The following is a 12526-nucleotide window of genomic DNA, read 5'->3' on the forward strand; positions in this document are numbered from 1 at the left end:
GGATATTACTATCCTTTTATGAGGCTATTTTAACCTCTAAATGAATATATATATATATGCAAAGTCCCCTCTTGACCTGAGGTAGAATGTTGTTGATGACACGGCAATTAGGGAAAAGAAACAGGATGGGAAGGACTGGAAAAATGGTGGTAGCAAGGAATGGTACCAGACTGCCAGAACGGAAGCTAGGAGACAGGTTAATTAAGCCAGAGGAGAAGCAGATAAGAAAAAATTTGCCAATGTTTTGCACCGTGAGGACCAAAGACTTGAGGGACTTTCACGTTGCAAGACAGTGTGTGAGAGAGAATTGTGATGTTGTAGGAGAGAAATGTGTCCGCATGGATGATGGTTCACTTGCATTAAACGAGACTGCAAAGAGAGAGGTATAGAGACACCACTATGAAAGGTTGCTCAATAAAGAAAACGAATGGGAGAAAGAGAGTCTGCCGATTGTCGACCTAACAGAGGGACCAGCTATCTACCTTGGTAGATAAAGCCATTAAGAGTATAAAGACAGGGAAAGCCCCTGGCCCATCAGGAATCAGTGCAGAGATGCTCAAAATATCTGGCAGTGTTGGCTATAGCCTAGTCACCCGTATAGTTAATCAGGTGATACACAAAGGAGTCATACCCAATGACTGGTGTAGCAGCACCATAGTCAACTGCTACAAAGTAAAAGTGACGCTTTATATACAAATAATTATAGAGGTATCAAGCTGCTGGATCAGGTAATGAAAGTTACGGAGAGGGTCATAGCCCATTAATTAGAGAGAGAGTTAGCTTAGATGAGATGCAGTTTGAGTTTGTGCCAGGGAAAAGCACCAGTGGTGCTATATTTCTGGTAAGACAGCTGCAGGAGAAATACCTGGCCAAAGACAAACCCCTGTACCTGGCTTTCGTTGATATGGAGAAAGCTTTCGACAGGGTCCCCCGATCCCTTATCTGGTGGTCAATGAGGAGACTAGGGATAAATGAATGGTTAGTGAGAGCTGTGCAAGCCATGTACAGGGATGCTGTCAGTAAGGTGAGAGTTGGCAATGATTACAGTGAAGAATTCCGGGTAGAGGTAGGGGTCCACCAAGGTTCAGTCCTTAGCCCCCTGTTATTTATCATAGTCCTCCAGGCAATAACAGAGGAATTCAAGACAGGATACCCCTGGGAGCTCCTATATGCTGATGACCTTGCTCTAATTGCTGAGTCACTATCAGAACTAGAGGAGAAGTTTCAGGTGTGGAAGCAAAGATAAGAATTGAAGGGCCTTAGAGTCAACCTAGCTAAAACCAAAGTCGTAATCAGTAGGAAGGTAGGCAAACCACAAATGCCTTCAGGTAGATGGCCCTGCTCGATCTGTAGAAAAGGTGTAGGTAGAAATTCTATAAGATGTACCCAGTGTAAGCTATGGACACATAAGAGGTGCAGCAATATCAAAGGAAGGCTAACTGGGAAGATAGTTTTGTATGTGGCAGATGCTCAAGAGCAATAAACACTGAAAATCTGCAGAAAACAACTTCCGTCACTTTCCAGGGGGAAAAACTAGAATTAGTTGATAGCTTCCGTTATCTAGGTGACCAAGTCAGTAGCCGGGGTAGATGCTCTGAAAGTATAGCAGCTAGAATAAGAATAGCCGCAGCAAAGTTCACAGAGCTCCTACCTCTGCTGGTGACAAAGGGCCTCTCAATCAGAGTAAAAGGTAGACCCAGGAAGACCTGGGATGAGGTGGTGAAGCACGACCTTTGAACATTAGGCCTCACTGAGGCAATGACTAGTGACTGGGACCTTTGGAAATATGCTGTGCTTGAGAAGACCTGGCAAGACAAGAGAGACCATAACCATTGGCCTATGCCAGTGGTGTAACCAGCCCATTTATGCATACCTAACTTTCATTGGACACTAAACTCTGCTTGCGAAGACCTGTTGAGGCAAGTGAAATTGAAATCAAATTCACTGATGTGGCCGATGACAGCACCGCCTGAGTGGCATCCATGCTAGTGGAACATTAAGAGTTGACTGGCTCCCATGGCAGTGGCACGTAAAAAGCACTATTCGAGCATGATCGTTACCAGCGTCGTCTTACTGGCACATGAAAAACATGATGGTGGTGGGTCCAGGTTCAGTCCCACTATGTGGTACCTTGTGCAAGTGTCTTCTACTATAGCCTCGGCCAACCAAAGCCTTGTGAGTGGATTTGGTAGAGACGGAAACTGAAAGAAGCTACTTACCACACACCCACTCCTGTGTGTATATATATATATGTGTGTGTGTGTGTATGCAAAGATATATATATATATATATATATATATATATATATACAGAGAGAGAGAGAGAGAGGGAGAGAGAGAGACCAGTGTCTATATAATAGAAATATACATATTTCTTGTAAATATGAAGATTGGCACAGCCCTCTGGCTTGTCTGTTCACATCAAACCATCTAACCCATTCCAGCATGGGAAGGGGACATTAAATGATGGTGATGATGATGATGGTGATGATGATGGTGGTGGTGGTGATGATGGTGATCGTGATGGTGTTGGTGGTGATGGTGGTGGTGGTGGTGGTGGTGGTGACGGTAATGATGATGATGATGGTGATGATAGTGGTGATGGTGATGACAATGACGGTGATGATGATAATGGCAATGATGATGGTGGCAATGGTGATGATGGAGATGATGATGATATTTGTTGGCTCAACTCTGTGAGTGTGTGTGTGAGTGTGTGTGTGTGTGTGTGTGTGTGTGTGTGTGTGTGTGTGTTGAGTTGACAAAAGTCTTTTGTTATATGTTCGCTAGTCATGCTAGAAATAGCTGTCAAATCTTCCTCAAATCAAACCCTTCCCATTTTAAATAATGCAACAAATATATTGGACAATTTAGACTGCAAAAAAACCCCTGCTATATCTGAATAAAAAAAACATCTCAAAAGGTCAGAAATATGTTTTCTATTTCAATGTCCATGCCATCAGAGCAGACCTGGGGTTAAATACCAAACATTATATAAATGCACACTGGTGCATCAAGCTGCACATAACATGAAAGACTTACCTTTTCAGGTGCAAACATTATCTGAAATTGCTTTTTAGCATTGGCCTTTAAACGACCACAGTTTGGGAAGACACGGAAAGCGCTGTTCTTCTCTGCAATTTTGTTTGGTTTCAAATCGTTACCTCTTTGAAAATCTGGTTTCACTGGGAACCAGAAAAATGGAAAGTCTATGCTCCTGTAGAAGAGATTCAGAGAGGAAAAAGACATGACAAAAGTAGTAAGAAAGTTGCAAGCCGTGGGAATGAATTGGTTGATAGAAACTGAAAGTAGCCTGTCAAATGTGGTGTGTGTGTGTGTTGAGTTGACAAAAGTCTTTTGTTATATGTTCGCTAGTCATGCTAGAAATAGCTGTCAAATCTTCCTCAAATCAAACCCTTCCCATTTTAAATAATGCAACAAATATATTGGACAATTTAGACTGGAAAAAAAACCCCTGCTATATCTGAATAAAAAAAACATCTCAAAAGGTCAGAAATATGTTTTCTATTTCAATGTCCATGCCATCAGAGCAGACCTGGGGTTAAATACCAAACATTATATAAATGCACACTGGTGCATCAAGCTGCACATAACATGAAAGACTTACCTTTTCAGGTGCAAACATTATCTGAAATTGCTTTTTAGCATTGGCCTTTAAACGACCACAGTTTGGGAAGACACGGAAAGCGCTGTTCTTCTCTGCAATTTTGTTTGGTTTCAAATCGTTACCTCTTTGAAAATCTGGTTTCACTGGGAACCAGAAAAATGGAAAGTCTATGCTCCTGTAGAAGAGATTCAGAGAGGAAAAAGACATGACAAAAGTAGTAAGAAAGTTGCAAGCCGTGGGAATGAATTTGGTTGATAGAAACTGAAAGTAGCCTGTCAAATGTGTGTGTGTTGTGTGTGTGTGTGTATTCAGTGATACCTCGCAGCACAAGTTTAATTCGTTCCAAGACCAAGTTTATCTTACGATTTACTTGTTTTGCAAATCAATTTTCCTCCATTGAAATTAACTAAAATATAATTAATCTGTTCCAGCCGGCTAAAACTACTCAAAAATAATTTTTTTATGGGTTTTAAAACGGAAAAGATGTAGTTACACGTAAAATAGCAATTATGAAAAAGAGAATGCAAAAGAAATACGTAAACTGGTTTTTATTATCTGGATTACCTTAAAGAATAGGACGATTTGTGTTCTCATGCTGCAGATTTTCACTTGTATTTCAAGACAAAAATTCACACAAGTCTTGGTTCACACAGCAAATTACTTGCACAGTAGTGCACTCAATACTGCAAAGTTCTACTGTATGTATGTGTGTGTGTGTGTGTATTTATGTATATGTATATATATATATATATATAATATATATATATATATATATATATATATATATATTATGTATGTATATATATATATGTATGTATATATATATATATATGTATATATATATATACATATACATATATATATCATCATCATATATCATATATATCATATATATATATATATGTATGTATGTATGTATATATACACACACACACATATACATATATATATATATATATATATATATATATATATATATATATATATATATTTATACATAAATACACACACACATACATATATATATATACATACATATATATATATATGCATGTATATGTAAATATATATATATATAAGTGTATATATATATATAAGTTCAGTAAAATTTAGATTCAGATGAATATGGTACTTAAGTTAAAGGCACAAGAATTTAGTGTGGTATTATCCATATAATTCAAAATGGGGTGATTTCAATCAAAATAAGCAACAAGTATATCAAGAGGTAATGCAGTACGATTGTTTCACGCGACTCCATTTAATTGAACAATGCAAAAATTACATCAATTTTAAAATGTAGAGCAATCTTCAGCTGCATAAAAATATAGAATTTAGTTAAATGTTAGTGTTTTGCTGTCTGCCTTGAAGCAGACCTTTCCGTTGTCACTGCCTGATATTTATGATTGATCTTTCAAAATACTTTTCTTTCTCAACAAATTCAAGATTTTTTGTTTATAAATGGGAGAGAGATAGATAGAGAAAGATAGAGAGTAAGAGAAAGCGAGGGAAAGTCCATGAGAAAGGAAGAGTAAGAGAGTGGGAAAGTAAGAGAGAAAGGGGAGAGAAACAAAGAGGGAGAATGTGGTAATGAAAAACAGAAAGGAAGCAACAGAAAGTAACAACCACACTCTTACCCTCGCGTAGAGTGGGTCATCTTAAGCTAGTATTATAATATATATTATTTTTATATTATTATATATGTGTGTCTATATATATACATATAATAATACAAATAATATATATATATTATTTATATTATTATATGTATATATATATATATTATTAATATTATGATATGTGTGTATATATATATATATATATATGTATGTGTGTGTATATATATATATATGTATGTGTGTATATATATATATATACACACAAGGTGGTTTGGTAAAGTGCCTGGACTACAGCTCTATATTTAAGAGATGAGGAATTATGTACATTATTTATATTATTTACATTTGACAGATATTTGTCCCCATCTTGTTTGTTGCTAACTCAATGTTTCGGCTGATATACCTTCCAGCCTTCATCAGGTGTCTTGGGGAAATTTCAAACCTAGGTTCTCATTCCTAAGGTATTTTTCAATGTTATTATTATTATTCAGTGACCTGAATAATAATAATAATAATAATAACAATAATAATAATAATAATAATAATAATAATAACAACAAAAACTTTGAAAAATATCTTAGGAATGAGAACTCAGGTTCGAAATTTCCCCAAGACACCTGATGAAGGCTGGAGGGTATATCAGCCAAAACATTGAGTTAACAACAAACAAGATGGGGACAAATATCTGTCAAATGTAAATAATGTCCCTTGCCTAGTTCTGTAGTGTGCCAACTGACAGCAACACATGATTGCATGCTTAGTGAGACCTAGCAGTGACCTTCATGAAGCAGTGTGCCAAGTAAAATCCTGAAAACTGCAGTTTTAACATTATATCTGCATCAAGTATGTTATACAGAATGCTATTTTGAACTAATACAGCTTTTGTCACAAATAATGAAAAAAGAAAAAGAAATTAATTAAGAAAGATAAGTTTCGATTTGTACCAACAAATCTCATGATCTATGGGTTAGTTGTACAATACTCACGTGCAGTTCCTTATTGTAATTGTTTTCTGCTCATATGAGTAAACATTTGTGTCTTTGAACCTGATAAGATGATGGGCCAAACTATCATAGCTTTCATTTGGTAGTGGCCTAGAACAGAGACCTTCATGCTCCGCTAACATTACTTTGGCTTTCTGACAATGGCCTATAATGATAATAATAATAATAACAACAACAACAACAACAACAACAACAAGAGCACTCGGAGAGTGCAAATTTCCACTAAAGCAACACCAACGTCCTCTCAATGGTTAGCAGGAGATGATTTTTAAAATGAGAATATCTGAAATAAACTCAACTGCTCTCACAAATGAGAATACTAAAAATGAACCCAGCCGCTCTCAGAAATTAAATAAAAAAACAGGGAACATAATCAAGAATCCTTGTCCATTACCAGATCGATCCCAAAATCTAATCAGTTTGTGCCAGTCACAAGACCAAACATCCCTGAAAGTTTCATCCAAATTCATCCAGCAGGGAAAAGCAAAGGGGCCAATATAGCTTGGCACCAGTGATGTCACAACTCATTTCTACAGCTGAGTGAACTGGAGCAACGTGAAATAAAGTGTCTTGTTCAAGAACACAATATGCAGCCCGGTCCAGGAATTGAACTCACAACCTCACGATCGTAAGCTCGATGCTCTAACCATTGAGCCATGATAGAGAACTAATAGGATGAAATTTTATTCGACAGTAAGATAATTCTAATATCACAACAAATTGTTTTGTAACTTAAAAGCATATAAATAATTTATATTCTTTACTCGTTACTCTTTTACTTGTTTCAGTCATTTGACTGTGGCCATGCTGGAGCACTGCCTTTAGTTGAGCAAATCAACCCCAGGACTTATTCTTTGTAAGCCTTAGTACTTATTCTATCGGTCTCTTTTGCCGAACTGCTAAGTTATGGGGAGACAAACACAAACACACAAACATATATATATATATATACATATATACGACAAGCTTCTTTCAGTTTCTGTCTACCAAATCCACTCACAAGGCTATGGTCAGCCCGAGGCTATAGTAGAAGACACTTGCCCAAGGTGCCACGCAGTGGGACTGAACCCAGAACCATGTGGTTGGTAAGCAAGCTACTTACCACACAGCCACTCCTAATAATAGATAAATTACTTACATGTCTGCATTAATGCAAAATGTGAAAATTCCTTCAAGATAATGCAGAATTTAAGCACAAGGCTTTCGTCAGTCCAGGGTTTTCATAGGATGCTTGCTCAAGGTGTCACTCAGAGGGACTGAACTCAAAACCTAGTGATCTTATAAATCAGTGCACACAGAAACAAACATTACACACAGACAGTTATAGGTGCAGTAGTGGCTGTGTGGTTAGTAGCTTGCTTACCAACCTCATGGTTCCAGGTCCAGTCCCACTGCATGGCACCTTAGGCAAGTGTCTTCTACTATAGCCTCGGGCCGACCAAAGCCATGTGAGTGGATTTGGTAGACGGAAACTGAAAGAAGCCCGTCGTATAGATGTATATGTATATATATGTATGTGTCTATATATGTTTGTGTGTGTGTGTTTGTCCCCCCAACATCGTTTGACAGCCGATGCTGGTGTGTTTACGCCCCCATAACTTAGCAGTTCGGCAAAAGTGTCCGATAGAATAAGTACTAGGCTTGCAAAGAATAAAGCCTGTGGTCAATTTGCTCAACAAAAGGCGGTGCTCCAGCATGGCCACAAGAGAAAAAGAGTTTACAAGAGTAGCAAGTAGACATGAACCCTTCATGTGAACAACACGAACTGGACAAGAGAAACATGTGGATAGCACACAGGTAAATAGAAACGAGGACACATAAAGACAGCAAAAAACAGGCAACAGCTTCACTTACCTATGATGGTGAAGTATTTCACCTCACAATTATCACAGACAATGGCCAGTTTACAGCTATATCTGCCAACCATTTGAGGTTCAAACCTCACTTCTATTACTCCAACCAAATTTTTCCTCATCCCAAATGTAGCAGGTCCAACACAAAAGGGAGGCATGCCAATATTCTCTTGCTGGGCATACGCCTGCCATTAACAGAAGGAGAAAACAGGCTGTTTAAAAGACTTGCCTTAACTTTATTTTCATGTATGTGGATGCAAAATCGGGTCACTTTATTATTTTTCATTATCTTAAAAATTGATTGAAAAAGAAGAGTATTTTAACATAAATATGGAACAAAATTTTCAGAAGGGTATATGTTAATACAAGATTATATTTTGAGATTTTAGACTAGAAATTGTTTTCAATTATATAAGATATGCTATTTCGTTTTTAGATTTGGTTTGCAAGATTATTTATGTGAGTTCGTGTGTTGAAGCATATTCTGTTGTGTCTGGGGAGGGTCATTTTCTTTCAGTTTTAATTTACTTAAAAATAAAAATAAGAAATAAGTGGAAATTTTACAGGTGAGTGTGTTAAATTATAAGGCACAAAAAGAAAATGATTCTCCCCAGACACAACAGAATAAGATATGCTAGTTTCTCACCTGAGCAGCGAAATCTATAATTCATTGTATACTTTCTTATTTCTTTACTGCCCACAAGGGGCTACACACAGAGGGGACAAACAAGGACAGACAAATGGATTAAGTCGAGTATATTGACCTCAGTGTGTAACTGGTACTTAATTTATCGACCCCAAAAGGATGAAAGGCAAAGTTGACCTTGTTGGAATTTGAACTCAGAATATAGAGGCAGACAAAATACTGCTAAGCATTTCGCCCGGCGTGCTAACGGTTCTGCCAGCTCGCCGCCTTAGAATATATAATTCATTGTATATTTTCTGCCTTGATACCTTAATTCATTTAGATTGTTTGAAATATAAAATAGCAGCAGGGCTAGTGTAATAAACATCATCAACTACATACACTTAATGTCTTTGCCTTTTGAATTTGTCAGGAGGCTACGATTTGGCATGGTGGAGAAAACTCCCTCAAAGTACCAGGTGTTAAAACACCTGATAAGTCATGAACAGGTGAGATAACTCACCTCCAGTCCCATCCAGGAGTGAGGGACATTGGTGTTTCACCACTTTTGTGACTTATAACATCATGTACCTGGACACGATTGGAGGTGAATCATATCGGCAGTCCATGACTTATACACATAGAGGGAGCAAATTATGCGCAGGTATGCTCAGTCAATGCATACATCATCATCATCGACATCATCCTCATCAACATCATCCTCATCATCATCGTGTAACATCCGCTTTCCATGCTGGCAGAGGTTGGACAGTTTGACTGAGGTCTGGCAAGCCAGTGGGCTGCACCAGGCTCCAATCTGATCTGGCAGAGTTTCTACAGCTGGATGCCCTTCCTAATGCCAACCATTCGGTGAGTGTAGTGGTATGTACTTTTTATGTGCCACCAGCCAGTCAGGGGGCACTGGCATCGACCACATCCGGATGATGCTTTTTATGTGCCACCAGTATGGGGAGCCAATCAGGCGGTACTAGCATGCTCAAATGGTGCTTATTACATGCCACTAGCATGGGTGCCAGTCAGGTGGCACTGGCCACAACTACAATTTCGATTTCACTTGACTCAACAGATCTTCTCAAGCACATCACATTGCCCAACACTTCAAGGTTACTTTTCAATGGCCCAGTCATGCATCACTGGTATTGGCCATGGCTGCAATCTCACTTTACTTGCCAGTTCTTCTCAATCACAGAATATCTCCAGAGGTCTTAGTCTCTTGTCATTGCCTCTGTGAGGCCCAACGTTCAAAGGTCATGCTTCACCACCTCATCCCATGTCTTCCTGGGTCTATCACTTCACATGTTCCTTCCACTGTTAGGGTATGACACAACTTCACACAGCTGTCCTTATCCATATGTAACACATGACCATACCAGTGCTGTGTGCACACTCTGTCCTGTATGCACACTGACATATTACACATCCAGTGGATCATGCTAGCTTCATTTCTTTCAAGCCTTCACATGTTCTCAGCAGTCATATACATACTCATATTTTGAGTTTTATTTTGCCTGTTCATACCAACATACCTATATATATATATATATATATAGGAAGAAGAAAATGGAGATATTGAAGTTAATAAGAGTTTATTATCAGCAACAAATTGATCATTATCCCTTACAGCTGTTTCAATTATACACAATGAAATTAATTAAATATTAAATTCATATTTCTGAGTATAATCTCATCAGAGGGAAAAAATACACCCTTAAATGTTTTGTATGTTTGTAGATTCATTGCAGCAGACCTACTATTTTAAGAATATCAATTCCCCCCAACCACCAGAATATTAGGTATTGAACCAGTATTTCCTTGGACGACACCATTTCTTCATGAAGGGATGGTGTCATCCATGCCGCTAATTGAATTATATATATAATGGACTTATCTGTTAAAGATGACAAATGAGCGATCAGCTTTTTCCGAACATCTTGCACAAATGATTTGTTTATAGTGATCCTATGTTCATGCTGTACATTAGCTCACTCTCGCCATCAAATGAATTTTACCTGAACAGGTGTACAGTGCACTACATGTCAGGTGTTAAAGCAATCACAGAGTATCAGGAGATGAAGTGTTTTTGCTCAAGAACACAACACACCACCTGCTCTTGCTTGCTAGATCATGAGTGCAACACCCTAACCACTAAGCTATGCACCCTCATATATATAGATATATATATATATATATATAACAGCCACGGATCGAAGTGTAGGAAGAAAGTTAGCTTCAAACAATCTGAAGTTAATACAAAAAACAACTTTCAAGGACAATAATGATTTATTGAGATGGAAGGTTATGGAGATTTTCATATTATATAAACAGAAAAAAGTTCATTTTATATTTCACAGTAGGTGACCAGGGTTGCTGGATATGCAAATAAGAATACAAGAGTCAAGGAATGGAATAGATATACAGTTAAAACAAAACGTAGCTCACCTTGTATGCAGTTGTATTCCACAAATCAGCTGGCATCATACAAAAGCATCCACTTCCCCCGATATTCTTTATAACCACGTGGGTGACCAGTTTGCAGCCGATAAGACAGAAACCAATGTCCAGTACAGACGGAACTGAAAATAAAGAAATCATCAAATACACACAACCATTTTGACTGGTTTCGGTTATCAAATCCTGGCCATGCTGGAGCACCATCTTTAAGTTTATTCAATAGTATTGACCCAGGGACTGGTAATCATTTTAGAGATTTTTGTTAATGAAATTTATGGAATAGAAATATGGTTTGAGAGAATGTTTCACAAAAAATAGGTAAAAAATCACCCTGGGTCCTATATATGAAGTTAAGCCACCCATAAACTAATTTTGTGCCTGATGCTCAGTACTAAAGGCCAGCTTTAATCCAGATACTATAGTTCTACCTAGTGTGACTCCATAATAATAATAATAATAATCCTTTCTACTATAGGCACAAAACCTGAAATTTCGGTGGAGGGTTTAAGTTGATTACATTAACCCCAGTATTTCACCGGTACTTAATTTATCAACCCCCAAAAGGATGAAAGGCAAAGTTTACCCCTGGGCAGAATTTGATCTCAGATCGTAAAGATGTATGAGATGCCATGAAGCATTTTGCCCAGCGTGCTAATGATTCTGCCGGCTCACCACCTTAATAATAATAATAATCCTTTCTACTCTAAGCATAAGGCCAGAAATTTAGGGTCAACAAAATTAGTACTAGTCAAACCATGCTCCAGCATGGCCACAGTCGAATGACTGAAACAAATGAAAGAAAGAAAGGATTATTATTATTATTATTATTATTTTACTTTCTGTATCAAATTTCTTTCATCACACCTCCTGTGGCCTCTTCTGTAACTCTCTATCCCAAGTGTCTCCTCTTGTTCTGCTTATTCCATTTTGTCTACCCCCTTTTTCCTTGAATATGCCCTTCTGAATTTAGGGTGTGTCCCATACGTCACACATACTTGTGTCCTTTATCCCTTCAAAAATGGAAGTTTCCATAGTAACCACTGGACTACACAAATTAAGAAGATGAGAAAAAAAACAATTAATTGTTACTAACGAGTTAAAATGGGATGTGGTCTCTTGGCCAGGAGTGGTACTATGATGTTTGTTGAAGATTGTGTCACCACTTGCAGTTCGTCTTTGAAGGAGCCGAGGGTGTCGGGGGCAAAACGTATTGTGTAGATACAGCTCATCCCTGGCGCCACCAGACCCTGTTCGTTGGGGAATTGGCCTGAAACAGAATCATCATCATCATTATCATCATCATGACCATCACCATCATCATCACCACCA

The 12526-nt window shown here is 37.9% G+C and overlaps 1 protein-coding gene across 1 annotated transcript in view; it reads right to left on the reverse strand.

The window, feature by feature from the left end:
- The window catches only part of LOC115225645 (deleted in lung and esophageal cancer protein 1-like), a 125259-nt gene that overhangs the window by 74105 nt on the left and 38628 nt on the right, over positions 1-12526 (reverse strand). Inside the window, exons 11-16 of the mRNA XM_036514506.1 lie at positions 12291-12464; positions 11186-11319; positions 8102-8285; positions 6230-6392; positions 3575-3802; positions 3042-3216 (exon numbers count right to left, since the gene is read on the reverse strand). Coding sequence (XP_036370399.1) covers positions 3042-3216; positions 3575-3802; positions 6230-6392; positions 8102-8285; positions 11186-11319; positions 12291-12464 — 1058 coding nt within the window. The remainder of the gene's footprint in view (positions 1-3041; positions 3217-3574; positions 3803-6229; positions 6393-8101; positions 8286-11185; positions 11320-12290; positions 12465-12526) is intronic.

This window comes from Octopus sinensis, linkage group LG28 (genome assembly GCF_006345805.1).
Source record: "Octopus sinensis linkage group LG28, ASM634580v1, whole genome shotgun sequence".
In the NCBI taxonomy this organism is placed as follows: domain Eukaryota; kingdom Metazoa; phylum Mollusca; class Cephalopoda; order Octopoda; family Octopodidae; genus Octopus; species Octopus sinensis.